The sequence below is a fragment of the Poromitra crassiceps genome (assembly GCF_964638095.1).
Source record: "Poromitra crassiceps genome assembly, chromosome: 9".
Taxonomy (NCBI): domain Eukaryota; kingdom Metazoa; phylum Chordata; class Actinopteri; order Beryciformes; family Melamphaidae; genus Poromitra; species Poromitra crassiceps.
Genome location: NC_139630.1, coordinates 55,935,908 through 55,950,907, shown reverse-complemented (window position 1 = coordinate 55,950,907; position 15,000 = coordinate 55,935,908). Strand labels below are relative to the sequence as shown.

The 15,000-nt window shown below is 45.9% G+C and overlaps 1 protein-coding gene across 1 annotated transcript in view; it reads left to right on the top strand.

The window, feature by feature from the left end:
• Positions 1-15,000, top strand: part of rev3l (REV3 like, DNA directed polymerase zeta catalytic subunit) — a gene marked incomplete at its 5' end in the record, with an annotated part of 84,571 nt that overhangs the window by 7,788 nt on the left and 61,783 nt on the right. Inside the window, 3 exons of the mRNA XM_083643079.1 lie at positions 8,887-8,977; positions 9,225-9,516; positions 9,679-9,758. Coding sequence (XP_083499205.1) covers positions 8,887-8,977; positions 9,225-9,516; positions 9,679-9,758 — 463 coding nt within the window. The remainder of the gene's footprint in view (positions 1-8,886; positions 8,978-9,224; positions 9,517-9,678; positions 9,759-15,000) is intronic.

The window sequence follows — 15,000 nt, the reverse complement described above, 5'->3', positions numbered from 1 at the left end:
GGTCATTGAACTCTTAACTGTTTACCTTCCTCTCTCTCTGTCGCTTCATTATCACTGTTTACCTTCCTCTCTCCCTGTCGCTTCATTATCACTGTTTACCTTCCTCTCTCCCTGTCGCTTCATTATCACTGTTTACCTTCCTCTCTCCCTGTCGCTTCATTATCACTGTTTACCTTCCTCTCTCCCTGTCGCTTCATTATCACTGTTTACCTTCCTCTCTCCCTGTCACTTCATTATCACTGTTTACCTTCCTCTCTGTCGCTTCATTATCACTGTTTACCTTCCTCTCTCTCTGTCACTTCATTATCACTGTTTACCTTCCTCTCTCCCTGTCGCTTCATTATCACTGTTTACCTTCCTCTCTCTCTGTCACTTCATTATCACTGTTTACCTTCCTCTCTCTCTGTCGCTTCATTATCACTGGCTCTGTTTACCTTCCTCTCTCCCTGTCGCTTCATTATCACTGTTTACCTTCCTCTCTCCCTGTCACTTCATTATCACTGTTTACCTTCCTCTCTCTCTGTCGCTTCATTATCACTGTTTACCTTCCTCTCTCTCTGTCGCTTCATTATCACTGTTTACCTTCCTCTCTCTCTGTCGCTTCATTATCACTGTTTACCTTCCTCTCTCTCTGTCACTTCATTATCACTGTTTACCTTCCTCTCTCTCTGTCGCTTCATTATCACTGTTTACCTTCCTCTCTCTCTGTCACTTCATTATCACTGTTTACCTTCCTCTCTCTGTCGCTTCATTATCACTGTTTACCTTCCTCTCTCTGTCGCTTCATTATCACTGTTTACCTTCCTCTCTCTGTCGCTTCATTATCACTGTTTACCTTCCTCTCTCTGTCGCTTCATTATCACTGTTTACCTTCCTCTCTCTCTGTCGCTTCATTATCACTGTTTACCTTCCTCTCTCTCTGTCACTTCATTATCACTGTTTACCTTCCTCTCTCTCTGTCGCTTCATTATCACTGTTTACCTTCCTCTCTCTCTGTCACTTCATTATCACTGTTTACCTTCCTCTCTCTCTGTCACTTCATTATCACTGTTTACCTTCCTCTCTCTGTCGCTTCATTATCACTGTTTACCTTCCTCTCTCTGTCGCTTCATTATCACTGTTTACCTTCCTCTCTCTCTGTCGCTTCATTATCACTGTTTACCTTCCTCTCTCTCTGTCACTTCATTATCACTGTTTACCTTCCTCTCTCTCTGTCGCTTCATTATCACTGTTTACCTTCCTCTCTCTCTGTCACTTCATTATCACTGTTTACCTTCCTCTCTCTCTGTCGCTTCATTATCACTGTTTACCTTCCTCTCTCTCTGTCGCTTCATTATCACTGTTTACCTTCCTCTCTCTCTGTCGCTTCATTATCACTGTTTACCTTCCTCTCTCTCTGTCGCTTCATTATCACTGTTTACCTTCCTCTCTCTCTGTCGCTTCATTATCACTGTTTACCTTCCTCTCTCTCTGTCACTTCATTATCACTGTTTACCTTCCTCTCTCTCTGTCGCTTCATTATCACTGTTTACCTTCCTCTCTCTCTGTCACTTCATTATCACTGTTTACCTTCCTCTCTCTGTCGCTTCATTATCACTGTTTACCTTCCTCTCTCTGTCGCTTCATTATCACTGTTTACCTTCCTCTCTCTGTCGCTTCATTATCACTGTTTACCTTCCTCTCTCTGTCGCTTCATTATCACTGTTTACCTTCCTCTCTCTCTGTCGCTTCATTATCACTGTTTACCTTCCTCTCTCTCTGTCACTTCATTATCACTGTTTACCTTCCTCTCTCTCTGTCGCTTCATTATCACTGTTTACCTTCCTCTCTCTCTGTCACTTCATTATCACTGTTTACCTTCCTCTCTCTCTGTCACTTCATTATCACTGTTTACCTTCCTCTCTCTGTCGCTTCATTATCACTGTTTACCTTCCTCTCTCTGTCGCTTCATTATCACTGTTTACCTTCCTCTCTCTCTGTCGCTTCATTATCACTGTTTACCTTCCTCTCTCTCTGTCACTTCATTATCACTGTTTACCTTCCTCTCTCTCTGTCGCTTCATTATCACTGTTTACCTTCCTCTCTCTCTGTCACTTCATTATCACTGTTTACCTTCCTCTCTCTCTGTCGCTTCATTATCACTGTTTACCTTCCTCTCTCTCTGTCGCTTCATTATCACTGTTTACCTTCCTCTCTCTCTGTCGCTTCATTATCACTGTTTACCTTCCTCTCTCTCTGTCGCTTCATTATCACTGTTTACCTTCCTCTCTCTCTGTCACTTCATTATCACTGTTTACCTTCCTCTCTCTCTGTCGCTTCATTATCACTGTTTACCTTCCTCTCTCTCTGTCACTTCATTATCACTGTTTACCTTCCTCTCTCTGTCGCTTCATTATCACTGTTTACCTTCCTCTCTCTCTGTCGCTTCATTATCACTGTTTACCTTCCTCTCTCTCTGTCACTTCATTATCACTGTTTACTAGGGGTGTCACAATATATCGTCCCACGAAATTTCGCGATAGTAAAACGTCACGATATGTATCGTTGAGATGAAATCTCATATCGCAAAAAAAAAAAAAAAAAAAAAAAAATCCAAAAAATAGACTAAGAAACGTCTTTGTTTGTTGAAGTTCAATGTGTGGAAAGTAGTTCAGTTGAACAAGTCTCTGAAGAGACACATGAGAAGTTATACAGGAGAGAAACCATTCAATTGAGTTTCTGGCAAAACTGTTTACTTGACAGGAAAAACTGAAGATGCATAAAAAATAGATTAAGAAAAGTCTTGTTGTTTGAGTTTGAAGAAAAACTGAACATGCATAATGAGAATTTATACTGCTGAGAAACCTTTTAGTTCAAAGTAAATCTAAGTGACGGTGTAACTCATTCTATTTCAAGTAGGGATGTCAACGGTTAACCGTTAATCGATTAACCGTCGCTAACGTCGTTGTTCGGTTATTGCTGTCGGTCTATCAGTTAATATTAAAAAAAAAAATTTTTTTTTTTTTTTTTTTTTTTGGTCTATTTACTCAATGAGCTCATGCCCAAACAAGGCGTGTCTATTTAGATGCTGAAATGTTAATGCTTTTTGTGTTAGAAATTCTAACACAAAAAGAATTTGTGTTGAAATGTTGATGCTTTTTGTTAATGCTTGTTAATGCTTTTTGCTTTTTGTGTTAGAAATTCTAACACAAAAAGCATTAACATTTCAGCATCTAAATAGACACGCCTTGTTTGGGCATGAGCTCATTGAGTAAATAGACCAAAAAAAAATTTTTTTTTTTTTTTTTTTTATATTAAAAAATTATGAATTAACCGATAGGTTAATCGATTATTAGCGTCGGTTAATCGAAAGTGAAATTAACCGAAAATTGACATCCCTAATTTCAAGATAAGCCTTATCTCCAATCTCATGTTTTTTCTAGTTGTTATTGTAATAACAATTTCCCACAACAGCATGTTTTGTATTTGTGCATTTCAAATAAAATACTACTTTTCCAGTCATATATTGTCATTATTCAAGTTTAAAAAAATATTGTTAAAATCGTATCGTATCGTATCGTTATCGTGAACCCAGTATCGTGATACGTATCGTATCGTGAACTGAGTGTATCGTGACACCCCTACTGTTTACCTTCCTCTCTCTCTGTCGCTTCATTATCACTGTTTACCTTCCTCTCTCTCTGTCACTTCATTATCACTGTTTACCTTCCTCTCTCTCTGTCGCTTCATTATCACTGTTTACCTTCCTCTCTCTCTGTCGCTTCATTATCACTGTTTACCTTCCTCTCTCTCTGTCACTTCATTATCACTGTTTACCTTCCTCTCTCTCTGTCGCTTCATTATCACTGTTTACCTTCCTCTCTGTCGCTTCATTATCACTGTTTACCTTCCTCTCTCTCTGTCACTTCATTATCACTGTTTACCTTCCTCTCTCTCTGTCGCTTCATTATCACTGTTTACCTTCCTCTCTCCGTCGCTTCATTATCACTGTTTACCTTCCTCTCTCCCTGTCGCTTCATTATCACTGTTTACCTTCCTCTCCCTGTCGCTTCATTATCACTGTTTACCTTCCTCTCTCCCTTCATTATCACTGTTTACCTTCCTCTCTCTCTGTCGCTTCATTATCACTGGCTCTGTTTACCTTCCTCTCTCCCTGTCGCTTCATTATCACTGTTTACCTTCCTCTCCCCGTCGCTTCATTATCACTGTTTACCTTCCTCTCTCCCTTCATTATCACTGTTTACCTTCCTCTCTCCCTTCATTATGACTGTTTACCTTCCTCTCTCTCTGTCACTTCATTATCACTGTTTACCTTCCTCTCTCCCTGTCGCTTCATTATCACTGGCTCTGTTTACCTTCCTCTCTCCCTGTCGCTTCATTATCACTGGCTCTGTTTACTAGGGATGGGCATTTCTAGCAAAAACACTATTCGAAATTCGCTGGCCAAATTCGAATTTAATTCGAAATTCGAAAATAAAAATAAAAATGTTTTTTTTTTTTTTTTTTTTTTTTTTTTGTGTGAGTGAAATGTTGCATTGTCTCCCCTGATTCTAAGTCTACGGCTTTATTAATTAATATAAAAAGCTTCTGCTGTGGATTTTTAGCTCAAACAAGCATTGCACCACTGAAGTAAAGAACATGTTACATGACATTGACATTTTCGAAAATAAAAAACAGTTTTGACAATCATGAGTGGTTCATTAAATATTTAGTAGGCTCAGGTCTGAGTGCCAAAGGGGTGCCAAAGTCACCCCCTCTCCCTCTTCATGGGATTTCATCCGCCATTCATTTTTCCATAAACCTTGCTTAAAATGCTTATAAAAATTGTTTTACTTGCTCAAACCAAGCGATTTGACTATACTTAGAATCAGGGGAGACAATGCAACATTTCACTAAATTTTTTTTTTTTTTTTTTTTTTTCTTTTTTTTCGAATTTCGAATTTCGAATTTCAATAATAAAAGTCGACCTTGATAATAACAACGATTATTCGAAAATTCGAAATTCGATGCCCATCCCTACTGTTTACCTTCCTCTCTCCCTGTCGCTTCATTATCACTGGCTCCCTAACTGCTGCCCCAGGTGCTTCTCATTACTAGGGATGCAGGGGTTAACCGGTTTGACTATTAACCACGATTTAAAACGTCACGGTTATATAACCGCAGAGGCTCCGCTACACCGAGTGTTTTGTTTCACAACAGTTCGTCAGTTTAAAACTCCCGTGAAGAACCAAAATAAATGTTGCAATACATGTCCCGTAAGGTTTCTAAGATTAGGGGAAAGTCTGAGCTGGTGTTACGTTAAACCAAACATGGGGAGGAGGCAGCGGATTTGTTTACCGTTAACATACAGTCAATGACGTTAACGTTAGCTGTTGTGGCTAATGTTAGCTAGCTGGCCATGGCCTAGCGTACATAGTTCAACAGGCAGCGGTCCTCGAGCTCGTTGTGACCAAACATCCCCGCATTTAAAGCACTTCATGCTCCCAGAGCTGGCGTAAACCATAGAGAACCTCATGCTTTACACAAAAAGAAACATCAAGGGTTTGTGTCAACTCCAAAAGCAACCCGCTAACGTTACATGTAGGCCTAATAACGTGAAGCTAACGTAGCTAGCTGCTTGGCAGTCATGATCTGACTGAGACAACGAAAACAAATGCGCACATTTACATAACAAACACCAGTCAACACCACAGAGTGTCCTTTCTTTAATCTAGAGGGAGCATTTTCCAGTAAAAAGTGAAACGACACATGATGGCTTATAGTGAGGCTTTCCATGCCTGCCCCATCATCACTTCAATAGAACTGACCCCAATGCAAAATTCAGACGGCCCATTTAGTTGCCAGTAACATGCCAATAAGAGTCTACTCTAAGTTACTATGCCTTTTGTGTTTTTTCTGCAGACTAAGCAGCTATAGACTTTCGCTTCTATAAAATAATAATAAAATATTTTTTGTATTGACTATTGAGTGATACACTTTACTAAAACAATCATATATCAGAAATGTTGTTTGTTTTATGTTCACAATAGTGATGTCAGTTAGATTTGATTAGGTCAGAGCCATGGGATATTAAATCATCCATCTTTGCTGAGTACATCTGCCCTTTCTTTCTTCTTTTTTTAATCCGAAGGCAGCAACTGTTAAGATTGTGGGGGAAATACAATAAAACCTCTATTTAAAGAATGCTCATGTGATTTTTATACGTCCATAACAATAATCGTGAAACCGTGATAATCGTGGTTTTTTCTCAGACTATAATCGTACATCAAAATTTATAATCGATGCATCCCTACTCATTACTCCACCATAGAGTCAGGCCTGTTTGTTGATCTGTCGTTATCCATCTTGTGCTTGTAAAGTATATCACTGTGAATTCAGCTGCAGCGTGACCCTGTTGTTCCATTATTCACCTTTTCCTTATAGAGTACCGCAGGGATGATGTATTTTTGTAGGCTTACCCAGAAGTCCCTCCCTGCACTTCCTGGTTCCTACGGGTAAAAGTCAATGGGATTTTTGTACAGGAATTTTCGGTTAAATGCATGAAATAAGTTCTGTGGTTAACAAGCGTTTATGACAGTGAACTTTGTGTTCAGCAAGATCATCTTCACAAATGGAAGGAGCACGTCCACTTTTATGACTTTTGAAGTGTTTTCTGAAAATCTCTGTTTCATAAACCTTTGTTAACCATAGACCTTATTTCATGCATTTAACCAAATCCCCTTTTACACGTAGGAACCAGGAAGTGCTAACATCCAGCTCTTCTGGACTCACTGCTGCAGTGTTTATATTGTCCTCCACTCACTCACTCACTCACTCACTCACTCACTCAGTTCCTTCCATCATTACCTAACGTTGTTTTGTTTCCTCCCGGGGCCTTGTACTTCAGCCCCTCCCCCTGTAAAGGTTTTCCAGGCAGGCAGGCCGCAGGGCAGTAACTCCTCCCCTCTCCTGTGCTGTTATGTTGCTAACGTTGCCATGCCTGTCATGTCTCTGTTGCAGGGGCCCTACGACATCCAAAGCATTTACCATCATGTGCTATCTGCTTTCAGGAAGGCTTGCCCAGACACAGTCACGGCGGCCATGTTGAAGGGCTTTAAAAAGTAAACAGGCCAACACCCCCCGCCCCCCTCCCCCCCGTTCACTGGGGGCGTGTTGTGAATCAGATGTGACAGTGTCTTGATACAGCATGTGAATCAGATGGGAATCAGATGCGAATCAGATGTGAGTGCCTTGATACAGCAGGCGAATCAGATGTGAATCAAATGTGAGTGCCTTGATACAGCAGGTGAATCAGATGTGAATCAGATATGAGAGTGCCTTGATACAGCAGGTGAATCAGATGTGAATCAGATGTGAGAGTGCCTTGATACAGCAGGTGAATCAGATGTGAATCAGATGTGAGAGTGCCTTGATACAGCAGGTGAATCAGATGTGAATCAGATGTGAGAGTGCCTTGATACAGCAGGTGAATCAGATGTGAATTAGATGTGAGAGTGCCTTGATACAGCAGGTGAATCAGATGTGAATCAGATGTGAGTGCCTTGATACAGCAGGTAGCCTTTGTGCTGGATTACAGTGAGACGCTGAATAGCCTGTGTGGCTAATGAGCCACTGGGGCATGTAGCCACAGGCTGATCTATGTGGCATTAGAATGGCAATTTGAACTAAATTCACGACTGATTAATGGAAAGTCATCTAACCAGTCAATCAATGAGTCCAAAAATACAAAGACGGCAAAATGTAACTGACAGCGAATTCCATTGGGGAACAATGATCACAACATTTATACCGGGCCTTAGCCCCGCCCCCTAGCTGACCTGTGGGATTTGGAGATGAAGTATCTTGCCTTTTTCCTGTTCTGATGGATGGATTACCTCTGCTTGTTGACTCTCTCTCTCTCTCTCCATCGGTCTGTCTTTCTCTTTCTCTCTCCATCTGCCTGTCTGTCTCTCTCTCTCTCTCTCTCTCTCTCCATCGGTCTGTCTGTCTCTCTCTCTCTCTCTCTCTCTCCATCGGTCTGTCTGTCTCTCTCTCTCTCTCTCTCTCTCTCCATCTGCCTGTCTGTCTCTCTCTCTCTCCATCTGCCTGTCTGTCTCTCTCTCTCTCTCTCTCTCTCTCTCTCTCTCCATCTGCCTGTCTGTCTCTCTCTCTCTCTCCATCTGCCTGTCTGTCTCTCTCTCTCTCTCTCCATCTGCCTGTCTGTCTCTCTCTCTCTCTCCATCTGCCTGTCTGTCTCTCTCTCTCTCTCTCCATCTGCCTGTCTGTCTCTCTCTCTCTCTCTCTCTCCATCTGCCTGTCTGTCTGTCTCTCTCTCTCTCTCTCTCCATCTGCCTGTCTGTCTCTCTCTCTCTCTCTCCATCTGCCTGTCTGTCTCTCTCTCTCTCTCCATCTGCCTGTCTGTCTCTCTCTCTCTCCATCTGCCTGTCTCTCTCTCTCTCTCCATCTGTCTGTCTTTCTCTCTAACAAGCTATCTACAAAAGCGATGGGCAAAGTAGACAAACTATCTTGACCAGTGTTCAGCGGTGGGGGAATCCCACTCTGCTGGACGAGCTGTGTCTGGACAGTAGCTGTCCCAGTGTCCACTCTGCTGGAGGAGCTGTGTCTGGACAGTAGCTGTCTCAGTGTCCACTCTGCTGGAGGAGCTGTGCCTGGACAGTAGCTGTCTCAGTGTCCACTCTGCTGGAGGAGCTGTGCCTGGACAGTAGCTGTCTCAGTGTCCACTCTGCTGGATGAGCTGTGTCTGGACAGTAGCTGTCTCAGTGTCCACTCTGCTGGAGGAGCTGTGCCTGGACAGTAGCTGTCTCAGTGTCCACTCTGCTGGAGGAGCTGTGCCTGGACAGTAGCTGTCTCAGTGTCCACTCTGCTGGATGAGCTGTGTCTGGACAGTAGCTGTCTCAGTGTCCACTCTGCTGGAGGAGCTGTGCCTGGACAGTAGCTGTCTCAGTGTCCACTCTGCTGGAGGAGCTGTGTCTGGACAGTAGCTGTCTCAGTGTCCACTCTGCTGGAGGAGCTGTGCCTGGACAGTAGCTGTCTCAGTGTCCACTCTGCTGGACGAGCTGTGTCTGGACAGTAGCTGTCTCAGTGTCCTTGCTGCTGCAGTCCATCTGATTGATGGCTTTAATAGCTCCTCCCTCTGGTTCCTCTGCGGGGATCCGAAGGCGTCGCTGTCGAGGGCACAGGCCTGACACTGCAGCACTCCATGTCCCCAATGCATTTCCCCTCAGCCTGACTCACACTGAGCTCAGTGACACGGGGGACCTCAGCCCGACTCACACTGAGCCCAGTGACACGGGGGACCTCAGCCCGACTCACACTGAGCCCAGTGACACGGGGGACCTCAGCCCGACTCACACTGAGCCCAGTGACACGGGGGACCTCAGCCCGACTCACACTGAGCCCAGTGACACGGGGGACCTCAGCCCGACTCACACTGAGCCCAGTGACACGGGGGACCTCAGCCCGACTCACACTGAGCCCAGTGACACGGGGGACTCAGCCCGACTCACACTGAGCTCAGTGACACGGGGGACTTCATATTAACATCTGTAATTGTTCATGTCTTTTCCCGCTATTGGAAGGCTGTTCCTTCTAGTACAGGCTGACCATCACTCTGCTTTTTTATCATGCTGGATTGATTCCCCAAAATTCCCTTCTCCTTTCGTCTGCCGTCCTCCACAGGGAGGTCAGAGCACATGGTCAGCTAGTGTCCTCCACAGGGAGGTCAGAGCACATGGTCAACTAGTGTCCTCCACAGGGAGGTCAGAGCACATGGTCAGCTAGCATCCTGCACAGGGAGGTCAGAGCACATGGTCAGCTAGCATCCTGCACAGGGAGGTCAGAGCACATGGTCAGCTAGCCTCCTCCACAGGAAGGTCAGAGCACATGGTCAGCTAGTGTCCTCCACAGGAAGGTCAGAGCACATGGTCAGCTAGCATCCTCCACAGGAAGGTCAGAGCACATGGTCAGCTAGTGTCCTGCACATGGAGGTCAGAGCACATGGTCAGCTAGCCTCCTCCACAGGAAGGTCAGAGCACATGGTCAGCTAGTGTCCTCCACAGGAAGGTCAGAGCACATGGTCAGCTAGCATCCTCCACAGGAAGGTCAGAGCACATGGTCAGCTAGTGTCCTGCACATGAAGGTCAGAGCACATGGTCAGCTAGTGTCCTCCACAGGGAGGTCAGAGCACATGGTCAGCTAGCGTCCTGCACAGGGAGGTCAGAGCACATGGTCAACTAGTGTCCTCCACAGGGAGGTCAGAGCACATGGTCAGCTAGTGTCCTCCACAGGGAGGTCAGAGCACATGGTCAACTAGTGTCCTCCACAGGGAGGTCAGAGCACATGGTCAACTAGTGTCCTCCACAGGGAGGTCAGAGCACATGGTCAACTAGTGTCCTCCACAGGGAGGTCAGAGCACATGGTCAGCTAGTGTCCTCCACAGGGAGGTCAGAGCACATGGTCAACTAGTGTCCTCCACAGGGAGGTCAGAGCACATGGTCAACTAGTGTCCTCCACAGGGAGGTCAGAGCACATGGTCAACTAGTGTCCTCCACAGGGAGGTCAGAGCACATGGTCAGCTAGTGTCCTCCACAGGGAGGTCAGAGCACATGGTCAGCTAGCGTCCTGCACAGGGAGGTCAGAGCACATGGTCAACTAGTGTCCTCCACAGGGAGGTCAGAGCACATGGTCAACTAGTGTCCTCCACAGGGAGGTCAGAGCACATGGTCAACTAGTGTCCTCCACAGGGAGGTCAGAGCACATGGTCAACTAGTGTCCTCCACATGGAGGTCAGAGCACATGGTCAACTAGTGTCCTCCACAGGGAGGTCAGAGCACATGGTCAACTAGTGTCCTCCACAGGGAGGTCAGAGCACATGGTCAACTAGTGTCCTCCACAGGGAGGTCAGAGCACATGGTCAACTAGTGTCCTCCACAGGGAGGTCAGAGCACATGGTCAACTAGTGTCCTCCACAGGGAGGTCAGAGCACATGGTCAGCTAGTGTCCTCCACAGGGAGGTCAGAGCACATGGTCAGCTAGTGTCCTCCACAGGGAGGTCAGAGCACATGGTCAACTAGTGTCCTCCACAGGGAGGTCAGAGCACATGGTCAACTAGTGTCCTCCACAGGGAGGTCAGAGCACATGGTCAGCTAGTGTCCTCCACAGGGAGGTCAGAGCACATGGTCAACTAGTGTCCTCCACAGGGAGGTCAGAGCACATGGTCAGCTAGTGTCCTCCACAGGGAGGTCAGAGCACATGGTCAACTAGTGTCCTCCACAGGGAGGTCAGAGCACATGGTCAGCTAGTGTCCTCCACATGGAGGTCAGAGCACATGGTCAACTATCGTCCTCCACATGGAGGTCAGAGCACATGGTCAACTATCGTCCTCCACAGGGAGGTCAGAGCACATGGTCAGCTAGTGTCCTCCACAGGGAGGTCAGAGCACATGGTCAGCTAGCGTTGTCCTTTGATTCAGTGTCTGTTTTGAAGGAAATCGCAGATGAATGTCTTTGCAAAAGAGAGACCTGATGTATGGAGATACAGATGCGACCACATGGCAGATTTTTGGTGCTAACAGAAAAAGTAGACACCATTGCAGGCCATGTGCCTCTGTGTAGGGTGATAGGGGACATTCACACCAAAAGCATTTTTGGAGCTGCCAGCGTCTTTCTGCAATTCTGCAATTCATTCTCTATGTAAGGACGCGCTAGACGTGCTCCTCTTTTAATGAACGCACCTGGCGTTTAGCGCTGGTGGCGTCTGTTGTTTTTGGAGGAGCGCTGTGGGCGTTTTAAAGCTGAAAAAAGTTGAACATTAGAGGAAAAGCGCCCTGATCGTCTTTTCCTCTTCTCCTACCTTTTCTCCTCCGGAGGGATTTTCAACCTCCGCTGCTGCCAGAATTGGCAATAATCTGGCTTTCATGTTGACAGTGAACAACATCAAACAGACAAAACCAGCTGGCTACCGTCCGTGTGGTCGTTGTGTTCTGATCTGTACTGCACGCGACTACAGGGGAAAACAAACGGAGCACAAAGAAAACAGCTCCGTGCGCTTTGTTTTGTGCACAATGGAAGCGCTCTCAACATGATTTTCATAGCGTTCTGACTGACAAAAACGCGTTTGGTCTGAATGTAGCCTTAGGCTGCTGTCTGCCTATTGTATGACACCCACCTAATGGTGCCTATATGAGATAAATGGAAGGTTTTTCCTTTGTCGGGACATTATTGACATCTCTTACCAAACGGTACAGGTCAGCCGTCAGCATGCTGGAGCCTGTAGGTGCCGCCACCGCTACACCCAAACATGCACCTCTGCCACAAACCTGAAAGAGAAGAAGAAGAATTCTCCATTTTAAAAGCCACTAGAACCATATAGCACCATAATGGTGGATTGTAGGAGTTCTTCGAGGCTAATTGCCCTGGCCTCTCTGCACCTTCTCAGAAGATGCAGGAGGAAGACAGAATATGTGCAAAACACACACCTACTCGAACCCCCTCACCACTACATTGCTAAGCCCAAGTGTTCTGAAAAGGGGGCTCCCTCCCCGAGTCCCATCAACATCAGTGTGACAGAAGGACCTCCCTGAGTCCCATCAACATCAGTGTGACAGCAGGACCTCCCTGAGTCACATCAACATCAGTGTGACAGCAGGACAACCCCTTCTGTCACACTGCCCGCTGCCTCCATTCTCCCCCCATGAACCCAACAACCCTATTCTCTTTCCCTCAACCTGCCTTGCCTTGTTTACTTCAGTTACTGTAGTGATATCCTACATTTCCCAGAATGCATTTTGACAACCCCCCCCCCCCCAGAGAACATGCCTGAATTCTTTACATTCAGTACATGCAGGTGGCGCGGTGCCGATAGCAATAGTGATGGCAATGGCATAGCAACAGCATGTGGGTGAGTTTTTACAGTCGAGCAACAGTAACTGGGTTTCCATCCAAATGTATCGCATAATTCAAGCGAATTTTGTGAAAATCCGCAAAATAAAATGCGAATTTATGCATGTTTCCATTCAGTTTTGTTTAGCGAGTTTTGGGAGTCGGCAGGTTGAGCAGTCGGTGGCGCTTCTCGTCAGGAGGAGGCGTAACGTGCCTGTGTGCCTGACTCTCTATCAGCGGAGACCTGCTTTGATTGAGTCATCACCCGGTGATGGTGATGATCACCGTCCTCATCGTCGTAAAGTCGCCTTCAAAGCATGATGTTAGATTATAACGAACTAGTTGTGTGGCTTAGCCTTCCCAAATGTTGAGGGTCGTTTTTTAGAATTGAATACACATAGAATTGCGAACGTTACATTCAATTTCATTCAGACTGCCTGGCGCTAATCGCCACCATTTCCCCCTGGAGTAGCATGAAGCGGAAGTGAAGTCACATCTGGTACGTCATCGTTAATTCGCAAAATCTGTTTCCATTGCAAAAGTTCGCATCTTCCTACTGTCGATACGCTGATAAATCCACCCCCTCCAAGCGTAAAAACATTTATGCGATATTTCGACCTTTATTCGAATTTCTGGTGTTTCCATTCAAGTTTATATTCGCATTTTGGGTAAATGCGAATATCCAGAGGTGGATGGAAACCCAGTTAGAGACACAAAGCAGAAGTGATCAGATCTGCCTCTGAGGGATCTGCTGGATTTCTCCCTGTAGGATTGTTGAATGTCGACGCAGAAGGTGGTCAGAGCAGAAGGTGGTCACAGCCCTCATGCAGAAGGTGGTCACAGCCCTCATGCAGAAGGTGGTCACAGCCCTCATGCTTTGACTGTGTGTTTGAGGAACTGTGTTGTCCTAAAGTCCCTCTGGCATAGAGTCAGCAGCTAATTAGCATTGGCCATTACAAAGGATCATTACATTTCAACACTGCATTCGCCAAACTCTGATGATCTACAACATTGGAGCCTTGCATGCTGGTGCAACACCATCTCCTGGTGCCTGTTCTTCAGTCAGCAGATACAAGCAGCACATGGCTGGCAAGTGAGGTGGATTTTTTTGGGGTCTATAATTGCGGCCACTAATTTCTCCGCCTGACTGCAGATTGTCCCTCTGAACTTCCTGAATGGGAGGCGCCATTTCCTGCCCCGTTTTGATTTTGGCAGTGCTCGCCACTGGCTTGATGTCGGACGTACTCTGCGCTCACTAGTCAATAGCGTGTTACTAGTCAATAGCTGCTGCTGCCATGTCCAAAAAACATCCACATGTAGCAACACACGTCCTCCTAAAGGAAAATGTAATGGCTGCTCTGACAGAATGAAAGACCAATAGGACTTGCAGGTTGTGACAGAGCAGGGCTGCATGTGTTGTTGTTGTTGTTGTTGTGTTGTCCACATGCCAGACAACTTTGCCAATGAACGAGGTCATGTGATTTAGTTCAGCGGTTCTCAAAGTGGGGTCTGGGGACCCCTAGTGGTCCTCGAGAGGGTTCCAGGGGGTCCCCGGCAATCAGGGGAATCATTTATTTTCACTATACATCCATCCATAAGTAACACAATGACAGAATGTATGACTATGTTGGTCATGGGTTTCACACACTTTCTGTAAGAAATGCTCCAAAAGCAAAACTCTTATCAGCTGGGGGAGCCTGGGACAAAACCTGATTAAAAAGAGGGTCCGTGGTCTTAACGTACTTCTTTCAGTTTAGGGGTCCTAGATGTGAAAAGGTTTGAGAACCAATGGATTCAGTGCATCTCCAGGGTGAGCTGGATAGCCAATGGTTAGGGGGGCTTGACAGGAAGTACTTGTTCTTTTGATGCATCTGTATGAAAGGGCTCCTGTTTGATGTGGAGTGCGTGTGGTGATGGAGGGGCCTGCTGAGGTTTCTGAAGCAGGTAGAATCTATAATGCAGCTCTGTGTGGTCTGAGAGGCACGTGGTGGAGTGGTGGCTCCTTCCAGGTCCCCAGCTTCCTCTCTGCTCCTGTCCAATTGTCCCTGCAGAGAGAGAGAGAGAAGAGGGGACCTGCTTTGTCCATTGAGCCTGTGGCTATGAGAGAGACTTCTCCCCCACG